The 26806-nt window shown below is 40.1% G+C and overlaps 1 protein-coding gene across 1 annotated transcript in view; it reads left to right on the top strand.

Annotated features, from left to right (window-relative positions):
• The window catches only part of LOC128745468 (cadherin-23-like), a 30255-nt gene extending 15235 nt beyond the window's left edge, over nt 1-15020 (top strand). The window contains exons 10-21 of the mRNA XM_053842543.1: nt 2965-3110; nt 3191-3336; nt 3399-3537; nt 3622-3720; nt 12619-12742; nt 13221-13328; nt 13385-13870; nt 13926-14045; nt 14106-14268; nt 14325-14693; nt 14752-14815; nt 14880-15020. Coding sequence (XP_053698518.1) covers nt 2965-3110; nt 3191-3336; nt 3399-3537; nt 3622-3720; nt 12619-12742; nt 13221-13328; nt 13385-13870; nt 13926-14045; nt 14106-14268; nt 14325-14693; nt 14752-14815; nt 14880-15020 — 2105 coding nt within the window. The remainder of the gene's footprint in view (nt 1-2964; nt 3111-3190; nt 3337-3398; nt 3538-3621; nt 3721-12618; nt 12743-13220; nt 13329-13384; nt 13871-13925; nt 14046-14105; nt 14269-14324; nt 14694-14751; nt 14816-14879) is intronic.
• The last annotated feature ends 11786 nt before the right edge of the window (nt 15021-26806 follow it).

Raw genomic sequence — 26806 nt, 5'->3', positions numbered from 1 at the left:
TGTCGCTGTGACTCCTATCTTTTGTCCAATGCTGGAAGGTGCATGGGTCGAACCAAGCTGTAATCAGAGATTATAACCGGATTTGAACCCACAACACCTGCATTTTTAGACAACTTGTTAAGCATAGCTACCTATTACCCCCCCCCTTCCTTTCCACCCTTCCCCTTCATTCCCGGAAAAAAATTCTTCTTCATTACTTTCCCTTACCGTCCCTTCATCAATTGTAGAATCATCGTTTCAAAAAAATATGTGAGATTTATTTTTATCTACCGCCGATCGAATTGTTATGCTTCGGCTAATTTTCGGATCAGCGTTACAGTATTATTCGGTCGTATAAAATTTCGTTTTTCATGTATAAAATATCTTTCGTTAAATAGTTTCCAAGCTCCATACCTAATTTTTCCATAAAGTAATTGAATTCGTTAAAAATATACATTGTACTCAGTGATTCCCGTAACCCAGTACCGGACACCGAGCCGTCCCACAATACCGAACAGCAAAATGCTTTGCTTGGTCCAGTCAAATTTTTGAATAAAATTAAGATTTTGTAAAAAAGGGATTGCGAAGAAAGAAAACAGCACTTAAACCGAACCGGTTATCTTAAATATGAAAAAAAAAAACAAATTATTGATCAATTCTTTGAAGAAAACAGAAGGGCTTCGATGTAGTGTGTAAAACATCATTGACTTTTATGCAAAGCAATTTCTCAAACATCTTTAGTCAACAAGTATGCAAACAATAAGAGTTTTTAAACATTTTGACACGTACTTTTCAGAACTATTTGAATTGATTTATATTAAGTGTCCGGTACTGGGAGACACAAATTTTAAGTTGTGATTTTTAACGATCTCTCATTTAGTTTCTAAAATGGTTCATTAGTGATGCAAGTCCGTGTAACCTATTTTTATTGGAAAAAAGTTTTCCAAATTACTTTTCCAGGTAATAAAAACTGCAGTAACGCTAAGTGTTGATTTTATATATGTCAGAATCAATAGGTGTCCGGTACGGGTCGGAAACTTTCCCCCTACTTACTTACTTCTAACAGCGTAGAGCCGGAGTGGTTCTTGCCATATCAAGAATTCCTTTCCAGTGTACTCGGTCCTGGGCTACTCGTCGCTAATTCGTTGAGCGCCTCGACACACGCAAGTCGGCTTCAGCTCGGTTAAGCCATCTAGCACTTTGGGCCCCTCTATTCCGGGTACCGGTGGAGCTCTTGAAGCGAACGGATTTCACTGCACAGTTGTCCACATTCTTGCGACGCGACATGGCCAAGTAGTGCCTGCAGCTCGTGGTTCATATACCTACGCCACTCTCCGCTTTCCGTTTGTACTCCGCCAAAAACAGTCCACAACAAGTTTCGCTCAAATACGGCTAGTGTACGTATGTCATCCGTAAGCAAAGTGGCAGTCTCAAGTCCGTAGAGAACAACCGGTCTGATTAGGGGTTGGTACATCATCAGCTTTGTACGGCGCCGTATGCTCCGTGATCGAAGTGCCATGTGGAGGGCAAAGTAGGCTCGACTTCCTGCTTAAATGCGTCGTTGAATATCTTTACTCGTATTATTTGCGGCGGTGACCAGAGATCGCAAATATACGAACTCATCAACCGCTTCCAGTTCTTTGCCGTCAATAGTCACTGGTGGGAGGGAAAACTTGTTTTCTCTGGAGCGTCTACCATATATATGGTTTTCGACGTATTGATTTGTAACCCAATCCACCTAGCCTCCGTTTTTTTTTTAGTCTGGTGTTGCTTGCCTGCGCCATCCCAAGGTTTCTAGTAATGATGTCCAGGTCGTCAGCGAAGGCTAAGAGTTGGCTACTCTTGCTGAAGATCGTTCCAGGTCCAACCAGGAGTTTTGATGCCCGCTCACTGGATCAACTATTTGCGCTCGACTGTATCGTATGCTGCCCTGATTATTTATTGTTGTATCTGGCAATTTGGTTAATTGGGCCGGTTTTACTCATATTAAATTGTATTAGTTTTGGATGCAGTATAATTCCATTAGGTAATTGATTACTAGACTATTTTTCACGATATCAGTTGGCTTCAAATATGACAATAATACAAAATAGTGGGAGAATTTCACGCAATCGTCAATTGATTTGGTTCCATTTAGTTTTAACGTTGGTTTTTAACATATCCAGAGAACAAAAAGCAACTATTTTTCGAGCAATGATATCATTAGGTGCAAGTTTTGCAATATAACTAAATGTTCTGCCCTGTTTAATTACGATGGAATTTTTATTTGTGAATTGTTTTCATCTCCCATCCACAAGCACCTCTACTGAATCGACAATTGAAATCAAAACTGTATTAAACTTGTCTTTCCTGCTAAACTGTAGCTTAAATTCCTCGTATCTACGTGATTGTGGTTTTCAAACTGCACCTGCATTGTTTTTCCATTCCGCTGTCAGGCTTACGAATTAAATCTGATTCGCGGAGTTGGGAAAATCCCGTAGAAGTGAAATCCCATCTTTCAATAGTTGGTTTAAATGGCTGAAATTTTGAAAGTCTTACAAACAACTGAGTGTGATCATATAAACTGTTTACTGTAAGTTTTCTGTAATCATTACATCAATTTTGCATCTAAAAAGCTAATCGAACAGTTCGTTTCTCGTCACCTTTTCTTTCCATCAACGTGAAATATCAAAATTAAATGATTTACCGTTTTCGCTCGTGAAATCCAACCATTGAGGATGTACAAATTCTTTTGTATCCTGCTTGTTCGGAAAACTGACAGCATATGTGTAGGGAAACGTAAAGTCAGCAAAAAATGAAAGCTAGTTTCTATACTAGTGCACATACCTACCCACTTGCATCTGTCTTATGCATTTGTAAATCAAAATTAAATGAACGCCCCGTGCGGGAATGTCCTTCCATTTCCATGCAGCTGAAATCTCACGCAATGATATTTAAATCTCTTTTAATCAACGTTATCTACACTATCGTCGTACCTAAACGCAGCCGGTGACAATTCCGTTGAGGCAGCTGCAAACCAGGAAGTTGTCGAAAGTCTGTTCACACTGCAGCAGACAGACGAATACGTGGCTCGGCTCGCCGTCGGACGGAATCTGAAGGGTTTCTACGGCAGGTGGGAGATTGGGATTGAGGTACGTGAACAGTTTTTGCTCATCCTTAACTCGTGGGATTGTGACGGGATTTGAATTATATTTTTCCTATTATTTCGTAGGCCTGCGACCGGGGTGATGAGTACACGGTAGTGGAAAACAGTCCTAGCTTGTGTAGCAGTGCGACCTACACGATACGAGTAGATCCGGTCAACTACATGGCACCAGTGATTAACTATCCTACCAACGAAGAAAGGATTCGACTGAAGTAAGTAACAATGGCAGACATATTGGTCTTGTTTCAATTGATTTGCTTCCAACCCGTTGCAGATTCGAGTCTCTGGCGAATGGACGACCACTGGTGAACGTGCAAGGAGAGACAATTCCGAATTTCTCCGCTACGGACACGGACGGCGGGGACTATGGAGTGGTGACTTTTTCACTGCAGAGCACGAACCGTAAGAATCGAATCGGGGCCGAGTCATACCTGGCATGCCCGAACGTCAAATTGATTTATCTTCATTCTGATGCATTTTTCCCTCTTGCAGTCAACAGCCAGGACCACCTGTTCTTTGCGCTGAACACTCTGGACCAGCATCACGCTCAACTGGAGCTGCTGAATGCTGAAGCAGTCGAAGCAAAACCCTATCAGGTGAGGTAATTTTTACGAATGGTTTGATAAGCACTTAGCAGTCTAGTGGGAGAGTGTGTAGTGTAGATTGGCATCAACCACCACTATTCAGTGGTTCCATTTACTATTCAGCACAATCCATTTAGTAAAGTTTTCTTTATACGAGAACTACGTCGTACCGCAAGGGAGAATGGTAATCCAAAATTTATATTCTGGCCAACGTTACGAAAATAGAACGTTTTGCGACGCTAATAGCTCAACCAATTCTGATCGAATTTTAATGATTTGCATACCAATAGATTCATAAAAGTTGCAACAATTGCTCGGTGTTTATTACAACGTTGTTTTCAGTTACCTTAAAAGTAGCTTATTCGTACGATTTTACTCTTAGCAGATAGTGTGACTATACTTACTTACTTACTTAGGTGGCTTGCCATCCTAAGACAAAGCCTGTTGAACAAAGCTTCTCCATGTAACTCCATGACTTTTTGCCCTGTCCATCGTATCCGTCCAGCTTTAGCCACGTTTTTGATACTGGGTTCGCCATAGAGCTGTGCGAGTTCATGGTTTTAGACGTATTTACCTTTAACCCAATCTATTCTGCATCGCGCTTTAGCCTGGTGTACTGTTCAGCCACCGCCACAGATGTTCTGCCGATAATATCCATGTCATCGGCAAAGCAGACGAATAGACTAGATTTATTGAAGATCGTGCCCCGCGTGTTGACATCCGCTCGGTTCATAACACTTTGTAGCGCTATGTTGAATAGCAGGAATGAAAGACCATCGCCTTGACGAAGCCCTCTGTGTGATTCGAATGGACTTGGCAATCCACCCGCAATCCGAACACAGCACTGTGTATCATCCCTCGTAGATTTAATCAGTTTGATGAGCCCCCTGGGGAAGCTGTTATCGTCCATGATTTTCCATAGCTCTTTCCGGTCGATGGTATCATATGCGGCTTTGAAATCAAATAACAAATGGTGCGTTGGTACTCTGCCGCAGTGCAAATATTTGATCTGTTGTAGACCAACCTTCGGCGAAGCCGGCTTGATAAGTTCCCACAAATCTGTTCGCAATTGATGATAGTCGGTGCCCTTTTTATAGATCGGGCAGATAACCCCGTCTTTCGACTCCTCCGGTAGCTGTTCCGTATCCCAAATTCTAACAATTAGCCGGTGCATACAAACGATCAGCTTTTCTGGTCCCATTTTAATAAGCTCCGCTCCGATGCCATCTTTTCCAGCTGACTTGTAGTTCTTTAGCTGCATGATGGCCTCCTAAACTTCGCCTATCGTTGGGGCTGGCACCTCTTCCCCGTTTGATGCACCGTCGAAATCGCTTTCCCCGCCGCCATGGTTCTCCACCTGGACGTCATTCAGGTGTTCGTCGAAGTGTTGCTTCCACCTATCGGTCACCTCACGATCGTTTCTCAGAATGCTGCCATTCCACTGTGGTCCAGAAGCCAAATTAGGTGGAAAAAATGTTTACTCAGTAGTCGTTGATTTTAGACTACACCCTTTTGTCTACAACAACTTGTACGTCTCTCCGAGGATAATGAAAGAGAAATAAAGCCTTCCTTATATTGTTCTACTTCCGTAGTTGTGACCCTCCCATCTTTTCACACGCTCTTCTTCTTATCTCCCAGCCACTTGTACAACTTCTAACAGACCAAATGCAAGATATTATTATTATTATTCTATATTTGAGAGGTTTTCAGCCCGTGGCTGGTTCGCTCCTTAATGCAAGATGATCGCAGCCACTTTTCTTATTTGTACCTCCCCCTCCCCTTTTCAGCGGCCACCCCGCTTTTGTCAACCCCCTGTGCTGATTTACTTATTTCTAGAAACATATACGCTAAGTTTAATCAAGAACAGTCAAGGCCTTCCGGAGTTATGGCGCAACTCGTTTACTTTTATATACTTAAATATGTTAAAACCACACATATTCAAAGACATAGACAAAAGTCCACTCTCCAATTTTTTGATATTATGCACAAAAAATAATGATCAACCGCAATCAACCGATTTTCATTCTGCTTGCACCTTTCTGAGATACTAACATTTGAAAACGGCCTATTTTTATCATAAAAATCAATATAAGTATAGAAGTAAAGTAGATAGCCAATTTCTTTTTTCACCAAAAGTTGCGTCTTATTGAGCCTCAAAAGTCATCTGAAGAACTATTTTGCGAGAAATGCAAAATAAAAAAGTTACGGAGAAAAATCGCAAAAGAGCAGGGTCACCCTAACTTGACTCAGGAAAATCGCCCTTATATGGAAACGGTTTGAGATAGAAGGATTTCATCTTCTGCAATATTACTCAAAATATTTCAAGCTATAAAATTGCCGAAGTAAATATCGCTCTATCTTGTTTCGTTTTGAAGATAATTTCTGGATCTTGGTTAATTTAAGGGTCACCCTAAAATAGCTCATGCCAAAAAAGCGGCATCCTAAATCAAGATTTTGTTGCTAAGACGTAATTAGTCTAAAATCAACGACTACTGAGTAAACAATTTTTTCCATCTAATTTGGTTTTCTGAACCATAGTGCATTCTTATCCCGACAAGTTTCGGCTCGCGGCACAAAGTCTTTGCGGGCATAGATGCCATTTTCACAGATTTTTTCACGCGCATAAATTTGGGACCCTATCATTTTCTCCGATATTTAATTTTTCTAGTGTATTTTTTTCTGTAATATACATAGTTTATGAAGCACTTTAATTATCAGATACATTGGTAGAACCAGAACTCACAGGAACTGACATAATTGGTGGGTCCCAAATTTATGCTTGTGAAAAAATCTGTGAGTCTGGCATCTATGTTTGCGGGATCCGTTCAGTTTCTGGTAGAACTTTCGCGTTTCCTGAGAACGATGCAGCCGCTCCAACTCTGCATATTCCTGCTCTTCCAGGTAGCGCTTTTTCTCCCGAAAGATTTGGGTTCGCTGCATCTTCTTCTATTTTTGTCTTTCCACGTTCTGACATGTGGCACTGCGCATCTTGGCCGCCCGCGCAGCGTTCTCCTCATCGGTCACCCTCCTACATACATCGTCAAACCAATCGCTCCGCTGATTCCGAGCCACGTGCCCGAAGGAGCTCTCCGCTACACTGCTGACAGTGTTCCAACAACCACCGAGAGGGGCTTCGTCCAGCTCGTTCTCTTCCGGCAGCGCAGTTTCCAGTGAATGCGCGTAGTTAGCGGCGACGTCTGGCTGCTTCAGAGATTTGATTTGATTTGCGAGTCCGTATGTTGTGGTGATCTCTAGGTGTACCGATATGGGAGGCTGTGCCGGAGGAAGGTACTTCGTATGACCATATTTTTGGAGGCTGCGAAGTCAATGAGTGGATGGGTTAGATAAAGAAAAAGCAATACAAAACTTGTATTCCAGTGCGCCACCAGCCTCATGGGCAGCAGATTTCCCACGAATTTTTGCCTCGGGAATAAGCTGAGTGTGTGAGTAGCAGAATGTCTGCACACAGCACCGCCGGATGTTTCTTTTATAACTGCGTGTGCGGTGTAAGCATTGAATGCCACGTTTCTCATACTCTTTCGTGTGTGAGTAGGCATGGTTGACTTCTCGCTCGATTCGCAACACTGCCTGGAACAAATAGAGTGCGAGAACATGGAACAGTTGTATCATTCTCAGGAAACGCGTTAGTTCTACAACATACTGAACGTATCGCAACGCAAAGGCTTCGTGCCACGAGCCGAACCATGTCGAGATCTTAACGGATGAACATGAGGTGATCGAAAGGTGGAAGCAGCACTACAATGAGCACCTGAGTGGCGCGGAGATGGAATATCAAGACAGCAGGGAGAATGACTACATCAGTACGGCGGATAATGATGTTGTGCCGAGCCACACAATAGGTGAAGTGGTCGAAGCCATCAAACACCTCAAGAACAACAAGGCAGCTGGCAAGGGTGGCACGCAGCGGAGCTTATCAAGCTGGACCCGGATAGGTTGGCTACCTGTCTGCACCGGCTGATAATCAGGATCAGGGCAACAGAACAGCTACCGGAGGAGTCTCAGCTACCGGAGGAGTGGAAGGAGGGCTATGCACAATATAAAAGAAGGGCACCAAGTTGGGCTGTGAAAACTATCGAGCGATCACCATTCTCAACGCCGCCTATAAAGTGCTTTCTCAGATCATCTTTAACCTTCTATCTCCGCTAGAAAGTAGATTCGTGGGATGTTATCAAACCGGTTTTGTAAACGGGCGAACGACAACGGGCCAAATTTTTGTGCTGCGCCATATTCTCCAAAAGTGTCGTGAATACCAAGTCCCTACGCACCACCTATCCATAGATTTTAAGGCCGCCTACGATACTATCGACCGTGAAGAGCTATGGAAAATTATGGACAGTAACGGCCTTCCCGGGAAGCTGACAAGACTGATTCAGGCCACGATGGATGGTGTTCGGTGCGTACCGAAGTTTTTTGCGTACTTTCCCTTGTTCCAAAGATATCACCCTAATCTCTTAATCTATTTTGGTAAAATTCACCGACATAAACAACATACTTTCAACTATTTTTAGTGAAAACTTCTGTTATGTTTACTTACTTGGTAAAAAGTTACTAACTAATCAGTGTGTCCAGTTTTTTCGAATAGAGCTTTTTAAATACCCACACCACAACTCAAAATCGAAAGGTTGAATCAATAAGGTGCTTTCGGATAAGCTGTAGGAAATTAACTGTAGTTATTAGAAATTTTATAGAAACTATGGAGCAATTGGAGTAACATATGGAAAAGACGTGTTTAACATAAAAAATTAATATAAATCTAACTTTTTCTCTGAATATTTCGAAAACGGCTGCAAATAGAAAAATAATTATTATGACCAATTTTGTTGTAAATGACATAAAGAATTATTATTTGTATTACAAATTCATTACAATTTCAAGTAATGTAAAATCCCAAGTTAGAAAAAAATCATGAAAGTCGTTGTTATACGAAGTCCGTCCATAAAAGTTGCTCCATCTCAGAACAACTTTTAAAAGGTTAGAAATTACTTCTATTTTTTCCAAAAAAAAATTAGAGATGTTCAAAAATGGTATATTTTGAATATCTTGATTTTAAGTTTTATTTTCAAATTTATGAAAAATTGGTAAAATATTTTTTTCAGTGCATTTTTTTTCATGTTCAAAAATCTATTTTCTACAAGCGGTCAGTCCCGGCGTAGTGGTTAGCATTCACGTCTATCACGCGGATGACCCGCGTTCAAATCCCAACCCCGCAGAAGTCACGAATGACTCAAGCTGGTTAAAGTAAATATAATAAAAAAAAAAGAAATTTTCTACAACTTTTGCTTAGACAATTGTTGTAAAATCGATAGTTTTCGAGATACAATCTTTCAAACATACCCAAGAAACATTTATGCGCTGGTTAAACATTTTAGCAGCCATAATTATTCAGCCATAGCTGAATATGCATGGAATAAGATTTATGTAAACAATTCTACAATACTTATTCAACCGAAATTGGAGAACTTATACAAGTTATTTTGTTTGACGCAGAAAAAACACTTGTTAAGCAGTTATATAGCCTCTGTGCGGCTTGTTTCTAGCTTTGCGAAAATTGGTTATTTAAAAACGCACAAAAGCTTCTATTAAGCTACATTACAGCTTCAAAGCAGCTATTAGCAAGCCCGAAGCTTAGACTTAGATGTTTAAGAGCTGAAAGACGTTTTTATTTCTAAAACTAAACCATAGTTCAGCCACAGGTTGAATAAATTCAGCTAAAAACGTTTGATCAGCCTGAAATTGTTACTTGGGTAGCTGCTTTCAAAGCTGCAATGGAGCTTAATGGAGGCTTTTGCGTGTTTTTAAATAACCAATTTGCGCAATGCTGTCAATTCTATTTTTAGAGCGAGAAATAGTTTTGCAATGCTTTTTCAGTCGCTTAATCAGCGTCTCATCAACCTTTATGCAGCCAAAAAATAAACTATTTTTAAATTAAATAAAATGGAAAGCGTCATATTTATTTCGCTATGGCGTCGTATGCTATATTTTAAATTTCGAATAACTTGAATTCGTAAATGCAAGCTAATTAAAATGCATGTCGTCATCTTTCGGCAATTGAACCGCCATCTTCTGATCCATAAGCACTCACCGTATCCGTATGATCCGCCCCATCTACATCTGCAGAACAGACAGTGAAAATATCTTTACACTTGAAGCAGTCGATAATGTCGATAACTGACATATATTTTTGCTGCCAGTCGAATTGCGAAATTCTATGATCTGACAGTATGTGTGCTGTGAACCGAATTAAAGTTTGGTATTAGTTTGTAAAGCCATTTTAACACCCGTAAGCAGCTTTAAAGTAGTTTGAAAGCTGTGAGCCAAGTAAAAGCCTCTACTGGTATATAAAGCCACTTTAACACCTTTAAGCAACCATTAAACGGTTTGATGTTTATGGCTGTTTAGAAGCGGATTGTTTAGCAGAAAAATCCGCTATTAAGCTTGTTTATCAGCTTTGGATGAAAGCTGGTTTGAAAAAACTTAAGGTAGCTTAAACACCCAACCAGCACACTTTTGTCACTTTTAGTTGAAGAAACTTATTTACGACTAAAATTGGTACTAAATCAGTTGCCAAAACTGCTTTATAACAACTGTACTAGTAGGGCAGCGCTTGGTCAAACATCATTTCAGTGCTTACTGGTGCTTACTTTATGCAGCTTGGATCGCCTTAAACCAACTCGTAAACAGCAATTGCTCTTGCTGTTTACGAGTTGGTTTAATGCGATCCAGTGTTCAGAATTTTTCGAAAGCAGACACTGATGAAGGCTGCAAGTCGTAGGCGAAATACGTATCTGTCACGAATAAATATAAATAGTAGAATTAATATTTTAAATGCTTGGAAAGTTTTTAATTTGAGAAAATGGCGGTTCAATTCCCAGAAGATGACGACATGCATTTTTAATTAGCTTGCATTTACGAATTCAAGTTATTCGAAATTTAAAATATAGCATACGACGCCATAGCAAAATAAATATGACGCTTTTTATTTTTCTTAATTTAAAGATAGATTATTTTTTGGCTGCATAAAGGTTGATGAGACGTTAATTAAGCGACTGAAAAAGCATTGCAAAACTATTTCTCGTTCTCGTTCGTTATCTAAAAACACGCAAAAGCCTCTATTAAGCTCCATTGCAGCTTTGAAAGCAGCTACCCAGGTAACAATTTCTGGCTGATCAAACACGTTTATAGCTGAATTTTTTCAACCTGTGGACGACACCCCATCAGCCATATATACGTTTGTCATACGGACGGTTGCCATACGTACGATTGCCATACAGACGAAGGCCATAATGTATGTTTGCCATAATGGACGGGAGCCATAATGTACGTTTGCCATAATTCATATTTTTGGTATGGAGGCCCAGAACTACACTTCGACCAGTGCAAAGCTTAAAGGATCAGCGCGACCAAGTCGCAAGAGGCCTATTGATTCAGTTTAAAAAAATCGGCTTTGCCGCTTTTCATTTTATAAAGAGTATCTCGATGCGAGGACTAGGGAAAACTAACTAGAGGACGGTAAACCTAGGAAAACGAATAGACCTACACAGATGAGATTTCTGCGGAGGGCTACCCCCCCCCGCAGTGGCTAACACTTCCGACGGGGGGTCACCGGCGAATACTCGCCGTTGTCTGCGGCCGGCTCGCCCTGAATCATCTAGGAAACGTTGATTATATGGAATATATGGATTATGGCAAACGTACATTATGGCATTCGTCTATATGGTATTCGTACGTATGGCAACCGTCCGTATGGCTATCGTATTTATGGCTCTCGTCCGGTCACCGATTTTATCAAGCTTCGGGCTTTCTGATAGCTGCTTTCGAAGCTACAATGGAGCTTAATAGAGGCTTTTGCGTGATTTTAAATAACCAATTTGCGCAAAGCTGGAAACAAGGCGCACAGAAGTTATATAAAGGGCGAAATAATTGCTTAACAAGTGTTTTTTTCTGCCTCAAACGAAATAGATTATATGAGTTCTCCAATTTCGTTTACATAAATTTTATTCGATGCCTATTCAGCTATGGCTAAATAATCAGAGCATTTTAATTCAGCTTCAGTATTTGTTGGGTAATACACATGAAAATAAATACGCCCTTTTTAAAAATGAGTCTTGAATCAAAATGGCGCTAAAACCTGCGGAAGGTACATATTTCCTCCTATCAAACACGTTTGTAAAGTTTGGCGTGGAACTACTCACATTTGATAAAAATTCTAATTAAACTTTATTTGATTTTTTGTGGCCCTTAAAAGGCGCATTTGTTACAAATAACATCAAAGCCAAAGCACGTTCATCGCAAATATGACGTGCCAGTAGGGTGTCCTTCACATTTAGCATGAATGGCAACAGGCACGCAAGTTATCGGCATCGATTCGCTGTCTCCTATGCAGAGAAGGTTTGACAAGTAGCTGTCACTCTAGTTAGTCGTTGCCATCCGTGCTGCCCGCGCTTGCCTTTCGTGTTAACGCCAGCCATCTGTAGCCGTTTGTCGCTTGTCGGGTCTCCGGTGATGTTGATTACTCAGTATAGTATAGTAAACAAAGACATAGTCCGATGTAGTAGACGACATTAAAATAAACAATCCAGTTATACACAAACAATTCAACTAGGTTCATCAGTTTCCCGAAGTTCGTAACAAGTTTTATATACCTACAGAAACTATAGACTACAAAGGCGTCAAGGCACTCAAAACGCGTAAATTTTAATCTCCGTCTATAGTCTCTGTAGATTTTATCATACAACTATGCTCTCAATCCACGACCAATTACTATAGAATTTGCATAAGCATAAGTTTTCAACAAAATGTACGAAAAGTTTTTGGGTAGTTTACCGGTGAGCCTGACCCAGCGAAGCTTAAGCGATTTCTGTTTAATTATGTTTCTCTTTGTCCCTACAGGTGACTGTTACCGCCATTGATGGCGGAAACCTATTGGCCGAACCGGTCAAGGTGGTAATAGTTTTCGTCGATATGACTGGTGAACCGGCATTCGAAATAACTGTTTTCGACACGGATTTTACAGGTAAGTGGCACCAGGATAAAGAAGCAGAAAGTGGACCGCAAAAAATATATATCCATTGGGGGTTTAGCACTAATTCCTGAAAGTCTCATCAATTTTCATCATTTCTAGGATAGATTTCAACGAATAATCCAAAAGTTCTTGTACTGATTCGACTCAAACACACTTACCTTCCGATCCGTGCACTTTATTTTAACTGAAAAGCGAATATGATAACCATTTTATACGTAACTGACTTTATTTCTTGAATTCGTCGTACCGTTTTTAAATCCGTCCATCAAAATTTTTCTTCATTGATCACGCATAATAACCAACACACTAAAATGTTAAATAACAATAATAACAAATAACAAGAATAACAAATTTTTATATTGTGTGCCAAAAAACGTAGATATTTTTAATAATTTCAAGATCAAATCAAATTTCAATTCAATCAAATTTCAAGAAGATAATAAAACCATTTTAATTGGAACTCTTTCAGAAAACGAACTAGGCCTGCAGGAAATTCGAATCATCCCGGCAGCCGTCGATCCGAAGAATGCCGAACTTCCACCGGAGGATCACAAGAATGTATTCTACTTCATCGACTGTAAGCCTGTCGAATCTTTCAGAAAACATCTTCCATTTCGATTTTTTTTTCTCCAGATTCTTACGGAACATCCAGTAATCTGTTCCAGTTAAATAAAGAAACTCGTGAGCTTCGCCTAAACCGGGAACTGGACCGTGAAGAGATTGCTTCGCACGAAATCCGAGTCATTGCGAGCAACAATATCAACGGACCATCGACGCCGACTCCGGCAGACTCAACGGCGGCCCTGATCGTGCGAATCAAAGTAAATGACGTCAATGACAATCCACCGAAGTTCCGCTTGCACGCATACTCGGCCGGTATTACCACGAACGACTATAGCGGGAAAATCTTGTTCACAGCGATTGCCGACGATCCGGATGAGGATGATGTTGTAACTTATAGTATCGACGCAGCTTCACTGGAAGCGCATGGTAATAATCTACCGACCTCTCCGATGCCGTTCAATATGGGCAGAGAAAATGGTCAGCTATCACTGGCGACTCAAATCCAGAATACGATGAAGGGTTTCTATACGTTTACGATTATCGCCACCGATCTCGGTAGGTTGTATACCTTTAAATTAAGCAATCTGAAATAAGCTAAACTTTCCAACAGTTGACCACACGGCTACGGCATCCGTGAAGATCTACCTGATTACAGAATCCAACCGCGTAAAGTTCGTATTCCTTAACTACAAGACGGAAGTCGATACTCCAGAAATAAGAAACTTCGTAAGTTGAGTTATTCAATCGTTCCATTCGCATTCCTAACCTGGTAATCCTAATAATTAGCTAGAGGAACAGTTTACTGCGTATTATGAAATGGCTTGCAACATCGATGATGTAGTTCAGGGTACGCTCGGGGAAGTGCAACGTGCTGATGTCGATCAACGAGTAACCGATGTAAGAGCGCATTTCATTCGCGACAATGAAGCCGTCGAGGCGCTAGAAATTCAGCAGTAGGTTCACATTGCCACCTTCCCAGGGCACTCTAATTCCGTACACTTCGTTTTAGACGTTCCAACGATCGCGTATTTGTGACCAACCTGAAAACGGCGCTTTCTGCCCGGCAGCTACTGCTGCAGGATGTGCCCATTACGAGCATTGAAGCAATCGATGAACAACAAGAATTGCTCCAAATCGTGCTGATTGTGGTTTCGTCCGCTCTGGCCGGAGTATGCGTTATACTACTGGTTGCGTTCTGCATCAAGACGCGCAGCCTTACCCGGCAGCTGAAGGCTCTGTCGGCTCCCGATTTTGTTTCCATTGCTTCCGACATCAACGGAGGTCGGAAGGTGCCCACGACAAACGTTTTCGCGACGGAGAGTTCCAATCCGGTGTTGAATGATCGCGAATTTCCCAAAGGAGCTTTCGATGACATTAGGTAAAGGATTGAATAGTTTTCTAGTCGTCCATTATATAGAAATACTGTTTCGTTTCAGTGTTCAGTCATATGAATCGGACTTTATCGGTATCGACAACGACCTCTTTAAATCCAATAGGAAGGTGAGTCAGATATTTTTCCGCTACCGAAAAATTAATTGCTTGATTCATTGTGTGCTCATTGTAGGACGATGAATTAAATCCGCAACTTATTGAACATATCAAGCAACGCTCACTGAACCCGATGGTTAATGGTGGAACAAATCCGGGCATCACTCTAAGGAGAGAAACAGAGTCCAGTACGGACGAACTGACACATAAGTTCTGATGAACATCGAGTCGCAACTGTGGTCTTACTATCATACTCATGTCTTCCATTTTGTAACACATGTTAGTCGAACAATCCTAATTGTTCCTGTGGTTTTGCTTACTTTATCTTGTTTTTACGACTCAACTTAATTTCTTTCTGGTACATATATGCAGAGTTCCCTACAAACTTTGTAATATTTTACTGATAGTTACCAGCATTGTTAAATAAACATGAAATTCATTAAGTTACTTTTCATGATTTCTGTTGAAAGAAAATACATCTTGCTTTTTGATTACTTTTGCATGGAAATATGATTTATCTTTGCATCTGCTGTAAAATGAATTTCATTTCGTTTGAAACTCTTCGTAGTAATGAGCAGAATGCAGAATCGCGTAATGGACTGGAAAGTGATCAACGGGAGGACGTGAATGTTAAGAATAAAAGACTGTTTCTTCAACTACACCATCATAAACATGCATTGTCGCCTGTTCGCCTCGGGACATCAAGATCGACGTCCCCTTCTCATTTAAACATTCGTCAATTAGGTAAGCCGCGAGTTGCCCAGAACTGGGCGCGTGTACTGCATGAAGCGCTACCTTCCTCTGTGGAGCTAGGAGTTTCGACCCTTAAAGACTAAAAAGACCTCGAGTGTATGAAATAGTTGGTTTGACGGAGAATGTCAACAAGCGATTACCGCGAGGAAGAATTTGCCAAGTATTGACGAGCGCGGAATAAATTGACCACCATCCTGAAGAGGAAAAAGCGCCAGAAAAAGAGCTAGAACAACCCTTCCGGGGTAATGAGACGTGCAAGTTCATGAGAAGGTGAACCAATCTCGTAAAGGATACACTCCGAAGCCTGATATTTATTGGGACGAGGAGGGAAACCTGGTTACAAATGACCGCAAGGTGGTCAGATAGAAAGTTATAACAGTCATAACTGAAAGAGATGCAACGAACGTTAATTCCCGTGGTTGGTTCCATCTACAAAAAGGGCGATCGGCTAGATTTTAGATTTTAGAAGGGCGATCGGCTTAGATGACACCTTTTTATCTGCTCCGATTGATTGTCGCCAAATTTATGCAAAACATGAATTTACAGAGAAGGACGTTCCATTTGTACACGTTTTACTTCCGGACACTTAACCCATTAAGCCCCACACTTTTCCCACCAGGGATAGAAATTTGAAATTTTCAGGAAAATTCTCTTTTAGGTCAACTAAGAAAAAACCGCTGACATGTATTTTTAATTTTGACCCTGTGTCCCGCAACGCTACGTTGCGAAAACGCAACGCTGGGCATTAAGGGTATACCGTTTTTGCATACCTTCATTATTATGCATATGAATGCTTCATACTTTTTTACCGTTAAATAAAATTTGGGATTTTTTTCTTGTGATTTTGAGTATTAATAAAGATTAAATGAACGGCTTAGAGTATTACATGTTATGTTTTATGATAGATATCGAAACATTTGGGTTGGAGACCATCTATGCACTAGACGCATAGTATGCAGTTTGAATGCTAAATGCATGTCATCGCAGATGATTAAATGCCTACCAACACGTTCCGGAAAGGTTGTAACATTAAATTTGGGTCCATGATACTGTCGTAGCCATCACTCAATTCCTCCAGTTATTCCGGAGGCAAAGGTACTTTAACAATTTTATTACGCTCTTATCACAACGGCTTCTCCATCTGCCATCAGTGTTTGAAGCAGCGAATTCTATGTTATGTAAACTTTTATAATGTTTCCGGAATATTTTAAATAAGCGAATGATAAGATTTACATTCATTTGTTTACTAAAAAGCAACGACATGAAATGAAACACCGCAGCGAACGAACGAAAACAAACATTCCCGTTGCAAATTTTGAATATCGTTACTTCCTAGCGTTGCGTTTTCGCAACGCAAAGCTTCAAACCTATCTGAAAATTACAAAAATAATCAAAATTATGAAACAAAGTTTTTTTTTTTGGCAAGCAACCGATTCTTACTAACACTGATTGATAGGTCAGGCGTTAATAGAGGTAAAATCGAGTTTTATGAGCATTTTTTCTTAACTGTCTCAAAAATAGCAAAACCTGTTGTTTTGTCACAGCTGTAATTATGTTATATGTAACATCTGACCTTTGAGCAAAAACAGGTCGGTTAGATTTTTTTCCAATCTTTCTTTGTTTCTCAGGGTCCATGTTGATATCTTCAACCGGGCCTTCTCTGGAAACGAATGAAAGTGCGTTGCGTTTTCGCAACGCTGGGAGGAAATGGGTTAAAAAAGCTTTAAATTAGTAAAGAAACGAGGCACCGATAATAACATTAAGCTAACCCGGCGGTTATAATAACCGACTTTAAGATTGCGGAAGTGCACGCGGTAAAAATGGTATTTTCTGACAGCTTGGATTAAACGGACAATATTCCAAAAGCTATCAAAATACAGTTAGCATTTTGGTAATCTCAAGCCTTGGCCTTTTTGGATGTCCAAGAAGTGCTCAAGGCCGGGCTATCATTAAGAAATCAGCTGTCAAGCTAATGGAACATTTTTTCGATAATATTTCTGACAATTACATTGTAAATTGTAAAACATAGAAAGACGATTCCACCAGGAGGTCGAATCCATGCTTGCCTCCAGAAGTATGGAACAGGAAAGAAAACGTTATAAGCATACTTTAGACTGCCAACACTATTGAAGGCTTCCACAACAAATGCAATGTGTTGTTGTTGAAAAGAGAATATGTAATACTAAATCTTAACAGGAAGGCAACATTTTTTCAGAAGCTGAATGTACCTTGCTAAGCGGCTGTGAAGCGCCCTCATCGGCATAGCTCTGCTCGGGAATTTGTTGCTAAGCGGCTGTGAAGTTACCTACACCGGCACAGCTGAAACGTCGTGAATTACATCCTATTCCGACTGTCGAAATGCCGTACTTCCACTAGTACGATCAGTACAACTAGGTTCAGCAGGAGCTTCCCACTATCTGGATACCAAACACATCACCTCTTGCTGTTAATCAACTACGCGTTCGATGGACTGGATGTCCCGCGAGTAAACCGATGCCATTATAGTCACTATTTCACTGGAATTAAATAAAAAATCAGACAGGTTGTGTACAAGATACGACCGCATATATAGGTGACGCAGGACTACGTAAGTCTCTTTGTGGCGATAGTAGCATATTCATGCATGTAATAATACAATTCTTTATGTATACATGCTACATGCAGCATATATAGGGTTTGTTGAGACTGCAAGTTGAGAATATTCAATTATTTTCGAATGAATGTTAACGGGAAATTAGCAGTCATTCACTTTTGACTTTGTTTATTATACTGGGACTGGGTAGCACTTTGTGAAAACGAAAATAGAAGCGTAACGTTTGAATGAAAGATTTCAAATGGTAATAACTACTTAACTACTGAACGAAACTGAACAATTTATGTGTCGTTGGATAAATAAAATGACCAGCAATTTTATGGAGGGTGTCAGAGAGCAATTTCGTGGAGGGCGTAAGAGGGGGGGGGGGCTCCTATACTAATGATACACAAATTTCCTCAAAACTCGAGAACTAATCAAGCAAATGGAGCCAAATTTAGCATGTGGGGGTTTCAGAAGTCAGGAATTTTTTCTATGGTGTACTGAGACCCGTTGCCCTTCTAAGAGGGGGGGCTTCCATACAAATCAAATACGAATTTCCTCATAACTCTAGAACTAATCAAGCAATCTCTATGTCTCAATCATTGCAGGCGTTGTACTTATGAACCCACGTCCACGTAGTTTCAAATCCACCATTGCATTCAATGAAGAATTGAATCTGAATATTTCGCTTTTCTCTTTTTAGCATTCACTTAAACAATGGCACTCACAGATTCTTATAAACATACATATGCCAGAAAAGCAGTTTACATTAGTCTTTGATTTAATGATCGGACATAGTCCCACGTCGCCCTTTCGTACAACCCTTAGGGCTGTATATGTAGTTTTTGTCGGAGAGCCCAATTCAGGAAGCAATTTTTAGGCCCAAAAGCGGGATTCTGTTTATAGAAATGTAAATACTGCATTCTTCTTGCCAATCTCAACACAGCGAATATATTTTCATGAACAGAATTTTTGTTTTAAACATAAAAACTGCTTTTGAAATTGGCAGCATCGATGACAACTAATTTCACTAAATTCAAAAAATTGTTCTGTTAAAGTGGCTTGGTTGTGCTTAAGAAATCCAAATTTTTACAACTCGAAAATTTTTTACATCGTTTTATTCATTCTCATGATTGTAAGCTACTAAATAAGTTCATTGCAAAATGTTTTGTAACTTACTGCCTTATACTGAGTTGACAGTCAAATAAACATTAGCATCACTATGGGTCCCTCCTGCCTTGTGTTGTCCATTATTTTTGAAAGAAATTAATCTAAATGCAATGTTTGAATATAGAAACTAAAGAATTGCCAGCAACTAACTGATGCAAAGCAGCAAATGAAACGTTCAAAACTCTTCTGTCGCTGATTGTCCTCGCTTTGAGTATTCTGTGTCACGTCACATGCACAAATGCAAGACAACAGTTTCGAACCAATTCCGCAGTACCTATACGGATACAATCTGGCAAAAGGTAAGGATGACCGCTCACTTTTCGATGACGTTTCACCTTCGGGACATCAAATTGGGGCTAATTTCAATCTTAAATAGTTAAAGGCGGTTGAAGAAAAGGGGTGGTTTTATGCTTTAAGAAAATTGTTTACCTGCAGGACATCACATTGGAATAAGTTTAATGCTGAAACGATAACATCGGTTGAACAAAACCTTCCCTGACCCTGAAGTACTTCCCAAGCACAGATATCAAATTGGTATAGGTTTAAGTGCCGTAAAAAATCTTCGACCTATTGGGACGAGGAGTTTCTGTCGCTTTTTTGGCAAAAACACCTGAAAACCATGATGACGTCTTTTCTTCGACCAATCAGGATGCGAGAATTTCTAATTGGACAATAGTTTATTATTTTCAATTTTTCAATAGTGTACACTTACGAAATAATAGCGTTCTTCATTTGAGCCAATTAGAAGATGTTCCGATCGGTTGGTGCAAAAATATTGAAAATCGGTCGGGAAACCGCTAAGCTGTTAGCTAAGCTAAGCTGACCAGTTTTCGAGAAAGATTTTTTGGAATTACCCCCTATACCAGCCACCTTCCTAAAACACGTAGTCCTACGTCAAAAAATTTACTTTTTTCCGATGGTAATAAAGAAAATTAAGACAGCTAATTGAGTCTGATAAATTTTCCTTGGAAGGTAATTATATTGGCCCAGTACTGGGGCCCTATCCAGTGTGTCTTCATTTTGGTATCAGAGATTGCAGATTAGATCCTATTGAGTGTGACAATTGACGCATATAATCATTCTATGAAATTCATGTTTAATCAAAACTTTCAGAACCAGAAGCTAAAATTCGAAATATAACTTCATGGTGGAACAAATCGATGGTGTATAAATGGCTGCCAGCCAACCGCTGAGCGTGAACTAAGTCAACCTTGCCGAACGGATTAGTACCCAAGCGCGCTTGAACGAACGAAAATTCGTCTCCAGTTAACGTCAGCTCTAATTGAATGATCGGTTGCTTCGGAATTTTTGTATCGCGAATGTTTAGGGAAACGAACATACAGCGTAACCGTAGATTTTAATCGAAAATATTTAGGAGTGTGATATTCAATTAGAAGCAATAAAACATACACAGTGTGATATGATAGGCTGGCAACTTTGCCGTAAAGATCAAACGACATGACTTCAATCAGTGCAATCTGAGATCACGGAAGTTTTTTCTCTTACCAAATTCTTCCACGTATTACATCATATAAAATATTACGATCGGTACATCTCTTGAACAGAAACCTCAGCGTAGCTTTCACCACCTGTTTGTTTAACAAATTAGTCGAGATGATCAGAAATTCTACGAAAAATCAATCACATGGCACCCAACAGCTGTGTCAAACTGATCAAGCGACAACGTGTACGTTTGTCAATGCCTCACTTAAGTGGAAATCATAAAATAAGTTGATGTTAATTAATATAACTATGATACAATGTAATCGAACAAAAATGGCATCACGCGAAAGGAACGACCGCCACCGGCCGAAACCAGTTTTCACCTAAACAAATCGACACCTGTGGAAATTTACCCGTCAGCAAGCTGTCACCTACCGACAGACAGATATAGGACCGCATGCTCACTGAAATCTTTGCTCATTTGCTAGTTGTCCACCGTCGTTCAGTCTGGCAGAATGTAATAATTAATCTCTACGCCGCACCGGTAGACGGTATCTTCATGCGGACAGGTTAAGCGAGGGAAAGCCATGTGGGCAGGTTCCCAGCCAGCGATACCGTTAGTCCTACCTTCTTCTCGTGTAGGATTTTCCTTGCACTATTTGGGTCGCGGATGCTCGAAGTGTGACATACATGTAAATGGAATGTGTTCGAAATCTGGGTGGCGCTTCGGTCCGTTTGTATCCTGTTGGGTTTTCCTTCCTGTTGTTGATGACGACAGAACCCGACCATTTTGTCAATTTTTTAAAAGCAAAAGATTTTTCTACATAATTTGGTAAAACTGGAAAAATGAGACTGTGGTAAGTCCGCACGAAATAATTCCAACAGCATGCTTCTAGTTCATCGGAAATGCAGTACACAGTTAAAAATAGCCAACCATACCGCATCGTATCGTATCGAATCACGCTGAACAACTTTTGATTGGCCTCTACATGGGGATCTCTGTTTTCGCGAAGCGGACATACAGCGAAAAGTTGTCAACTCTAATCGGGTATCATTACTCACGATCGCTAGTGCTACTTGAAGGGTGCTCAGCATGGATTAATTTTCGAAATTCGCTCGATTTACGCAACATTTCACTGCCATTTTTAAAAACATGTTTTCAGCTCACCAGTAAATCCTACTTCACAATTAATAAATGGTTCTCCCGTCATCGGCAATCCGTAGGCGTCCGCATCGTGCCAAGGGTTGAAGGTTGGTGATGGGCAATAGAAGAAGAGTATTTTTAAATTATGTGGTTGTCAATTTCAATAAAAAACCGATAGAAATGAACTTGTTAAACAATTAAACAATACTAAATTTGATTACTTTTGACGTAGAACTACGTCTTAACGTAGGGTGTCATTCCAAGTTTTCCAGGTGGCCCAGCGTAACGAAGGAATGAAAGATTTTGAACGATAACAGCTCTTCCAATTCAGAAGGGATTATGGTGATTCCTATACCATTCGGTTCACAAAAAATCTAGCAATAGTGCTGTTTGCATGAAAAGATTCTTTTCCAGTCCAGTCCAGTCCAGTTTTCCAGTTAACAAAAGCTTTCAAGGTCAAATTTTCCCATACTTTACCGTTACATTTAATAGGTTATATATTGTTTATTGGTCTGAAAAAGTCGATTATTCGACTGTATTCTAACATATTTTATTTGCAAAAATAGTCTTTCAATTAGTTACTATACTGCCTATGGATGCATAGTCGACGTAACGATCAGCACCATGATTGTTGAGAAAACCCATTTTTATCGTGAAAAACGTTCAAGGCCATATAATCTTTGCTATAAACATTTTTGTAGGGAATACGGCAGATGAGTAAATTGAAAATTTAAAGTATAAAATACTGATGATTTGCTTTCGATATTTATTTCAGTGTAGATGCAAAGTATGAAGTAACGTGTGCACCCTTATGCGTAGACTGCTTTGAGTGGACTGCTTCGTGTTAGATCCGCAGAAGAATAATCCTGAATGTGTTTGTGTGTTTTCTGTTACGGTCAGTTGAAAACCAGTGGAAAGAAGAGAGAAAAGGAAATAGGTTGCGTTGAATTGCTTGGATCAAAAGAGTTCGATCAGACAAAGTTGTTATGAATGTGTGTGTGTGGTTGAATGCTTGGTCTGCATCTGACGGTCCTAAAAAAAGAAGCTTTCAGTTTATGGACGAACGCGTTGATGAACAGTCGTGTGGTAGACGGTGTAGGAGAGCGCAAAGGACGGTTACTACATTGGCGCAAACCGCTCCCAGAAAGTAAGTATTCGTGGAAAAAGAAAGGAATGTTGCTAAATATGGCACTTTCGCAATTTCGAAAACAACGGTGATTGAATACGCTTGCGTGCCTGTTTGATTTGAATACGCTTGCGTGCGTGTCGCGCTCCTCTGGGAAGGACGCAAAGAACGCTTGTGAGCGTCAATTATTAGAATTCGCTTGTGTGCGTAAGGACATAACGCCCCTGGGAGGGAATATAACAACGCTTGCGTGCGTGTTTGGTATGGACACGCTTACGTGCGTGTTGCGCTCCTCTGGGAAGGACGCAAAGAACGCTTGGGAGCGTTAAATATTTGGATTCGCTTGTGTGCGTAAGAACATAGCGCCCCTGGAAGGAATTTAATAGAACGTTTGTGTGCTCGTATCGATTCTGATACATTGATCTGATTGTTTATATAGAGCATCATTTAATCGATCCACTTGTGTGTGTGCTCGTTCCTTTGGGAAGAACACCAAAAAAACACTTGTGAGCGTGAGAAAAAGTGGATCCGCTGATGGGCATGCTCGCGTGGCGTTCGTAAAAGAGCGGCCGAAGAATTATTTCGTTTTCCTCCCCTGGGAAGAATATCGACATGTAGAGAGCGTCGATTAGTTGATCCGTTTTATGCAGGCTGTTCAAAAATGAGCTTCAAATAGTTGATTACTTGTATATGTGTGTGCTTGTTACTCCGGGAAGAACACCAAAAAAAGCGCTTTTCAGCATCAAATAATTTAATTCGCTTGGATGCGTGACGATAGCCGCCATAGTATGGATGTCAACAAATGAAATAGAGCACTGCTTTGGAAGGAATGATTTTTAGTACACTTGTGTGTATATAGATTATAAAGCAAAATAAACGGAAAACCGAACTGAGTTTTGGGCTCTTCGATGAGTTTTGGGTATAGTCATTTGTGTGAGACTGAACGGTGGGAAACTTTTAGCGATAGTCTGGTTTTGCAAGTATGGGTACACCGGAATGGTAAGAGTGGAAACAACTGAAGTGACAGAGTATGCAAATAATGGCGGGTTCTTCTAAGCTGGATATACAGGCATGACAAGCTCTTACAGACGATCGGAATAAAGATAAATTGAAGTTACGAATTATCGGTATGGTTGCAAGAGGTCAAGATGCTTCCCATTTGTATCAGTTGCTGCAAAGAAAAAAAAAACATTTCGAGTAATGTTGAAATAATAGGGCTTTTTTTTGTGAATATGAACACTGTTAGAATAGAATACAATATGACGCTGTTATCTGTGTCAATGTTTCGTTTCGCTTGAAGAATACGAATTGGGTGATTAGCGCTGGCATTCGCGTGTTGCAAGCCGATTATTGTGATGACTGTACGAGATTCTACGTCAGATACGAGTTCTTAAGTGCAAGAACCGCTGCTTATGATAATATTGAATTTTTGTTATTTGGATCCGGATTAGAGGGACGAACTAGTTACGGTGAACAAAGGATTGTCGGTTTATGGAACTTCTCGTGTTGTGGACTCGGTTATGGTAGCAATTGAAGTGATTCGCACTGAATGTAGCTTATTTCATAGAAGCACCGAGGGTTCTGTAATCTATTGGTATGGACGAATTGGAACTTCTAGAGTTTAAGTGATGATTATTGCATAGGTTTGATTGGACTTTTGGGAACCACAATTCATTGTTTACACTAGCAGTTATCAGGAATAGTCGTAATTCGATTCGTAATATGGAATGCTTTTAGAATATGGACAATTGATTCATTCTTCTCAAGTCGACATGTATTTTGTTAGATAGGACACAACAATCAATCGATGATTTTTATAGGAAGGGACACGCCAGAGCGAAATGTATGAGCAATGTCTCGATGCCATCTGAGGACGCTGTGAATCGAGGAGGACACGATGTGGTTGAACCTAACCATTAAGGACTTTCTGGTATACAAAAAAAAAGGTTTTTAAGGAGGAATGCAATTTAATGAGTTACTTCCCATTCAGTCAAGAACTTATGTTTTAGAGTTCGATTTTAATTAATCAACATTTAACACAGCCGACGAACTTTGAAATTATAACTACCCCACAATTTGAAATTATTACTACGCTTTGTGACTAAGGGCTCGAGCTGGTCAACGTATCCAGACAGTAATAATTACAGTATTTTTTTGACAGAGAATACATCAAGGGACAAATCAGAACACTGCCGTTTGCTTTTAATCCGACTGCGCTTCAGTTTCAATGGTGGAGAACTGTTTCACCTTGTGAGATAATTCCAACGAGATATGTCAAAAATTTTCGAAAAGGGGGAGTGAAGAATACAAAAAAGAACTTTCGGAAGACCTGAAAGATACAAAAACATGCTTCATGGTAGTTTGTTGCTATCGTATGCTTAGAGAGTAGGAGAGGAGGTGAATGTAGGGAATACGGCAGATGAGTAAATTGAAAATTTAAAGTATAAAATACTGATGATTTGCTTTCGATATTTATTTCAGTGTAGATGCAAAGTATGAAGTAACGTGTGCACCCTTATGCGTAGACTGCTTTGAGTGGACTGCTTCGTGTTAGATCCGCAGAAGAATAATCCTGAATGTGTTTGTGTGTTTTCTGTTACGGTCAGTTGAAAACCAGTGGAAAGAAGAGAGAAAAGGAAATAGGTTGCGTTGAATTGCTTGGATCAAAAGAGTTCGATCAGACAAAGTTGTTATGAATGTGTGTGTGTGGTTGAATGCTTGGTCTGCATCTGACGGTCCTAAAAAAAGAAGCTTTCAGTTTATGGACGAACGCGTTGATGAACAGTCGTGTGGTAGACGGTGTAGGAGAGCGCAAAGGACGGTTACTACAATTTTCAATCGAATAATCTGTCAATTTAGCAGGGTTTATTAATCAAAACAGGACTGATGGGGTTTTATGATTCATTCCTCATTTATTGTGTTTAAAAAATGCGAACGCCAGTTTATGCGAATAAACAGACTGTTTTTTTAACGATTATTCACATAACTTGGCGTAAAGCTACAAAAACAAATAGGTTACTATGCTGATTGATTATGCGGGGAATTACGTCAACCATTAGCATTACGTGAAACCAATCCAGCTTTCCACGAGCGATAATGGCGGATATTGAGCACAAGTGAGCACAATCTTTTGACATTCATTGGAGGAGCGTCGAGTTCGCCCTGACGGAGTTACTATGGATACATTCATGATTGTTTGTTGTTCGAATGTAAAAATGTAAACATTGTTCAATTTTGCAGATCACCTAAGGAGGAACATAATTGAACGGACAACAAGTTTTATGGATTGTGGATTTGCAGTTTTCGCAAATTTCAGGGAGAATGTCCAAATACGCAACGGAAAGTTTCTTATCAAGTCGAGACGCTGTTCGCAGTTCGAGAGCAAACTAGACAACGGCTCGATCAACATGAAGTTAATGTTTGCGTTAATGTGTAATGTTTCGAATGTTTAATTCACACGTTTGTGAAAAAGTATTCCGAGCCAGCGCCTTCAGCAAATTATGGCCGCAAACCACTATAAAAGTTTGAATTCGTTTAGTTATGTTCCATACTTCAACTGATTTGCAAAATTGAACAATGTTTACATTTTTACACTCGAAAACAAACAATCATGAATGTATCCATAGTAACTCCGTCAGGGCGAACTCGACGCTCCTCCAATGAATGTCAAAAGATTGTGCCCACTTGTGCTCAATATCCGCCATTATCGCTCGTGGAAAGCTGGATAGCAAAGTAGCTCAATTTTCCTAAATTTCTCGAATATTTTCGAACATACATATGTCGACCAACATT

Source organism: Sabethes cyaneus, chromosome 1 (genome assembly GCF_943734655.1).
Source record: "Sabethes cyaneus chromosome 1, idSabCyanKW18_F2, whole genome shotgun sequence".
Taxonomy (NCBI): Eukaryota; Metazoa; Arthropoda; class Insecta; order Diptera; family Culicidae; genus Sabethes; species Sabethes cyaneus.
Note: the sequence above shows the minus strand (reverse complement) of the source record. Positions and strands in the feature narration are given on the sequence as shown.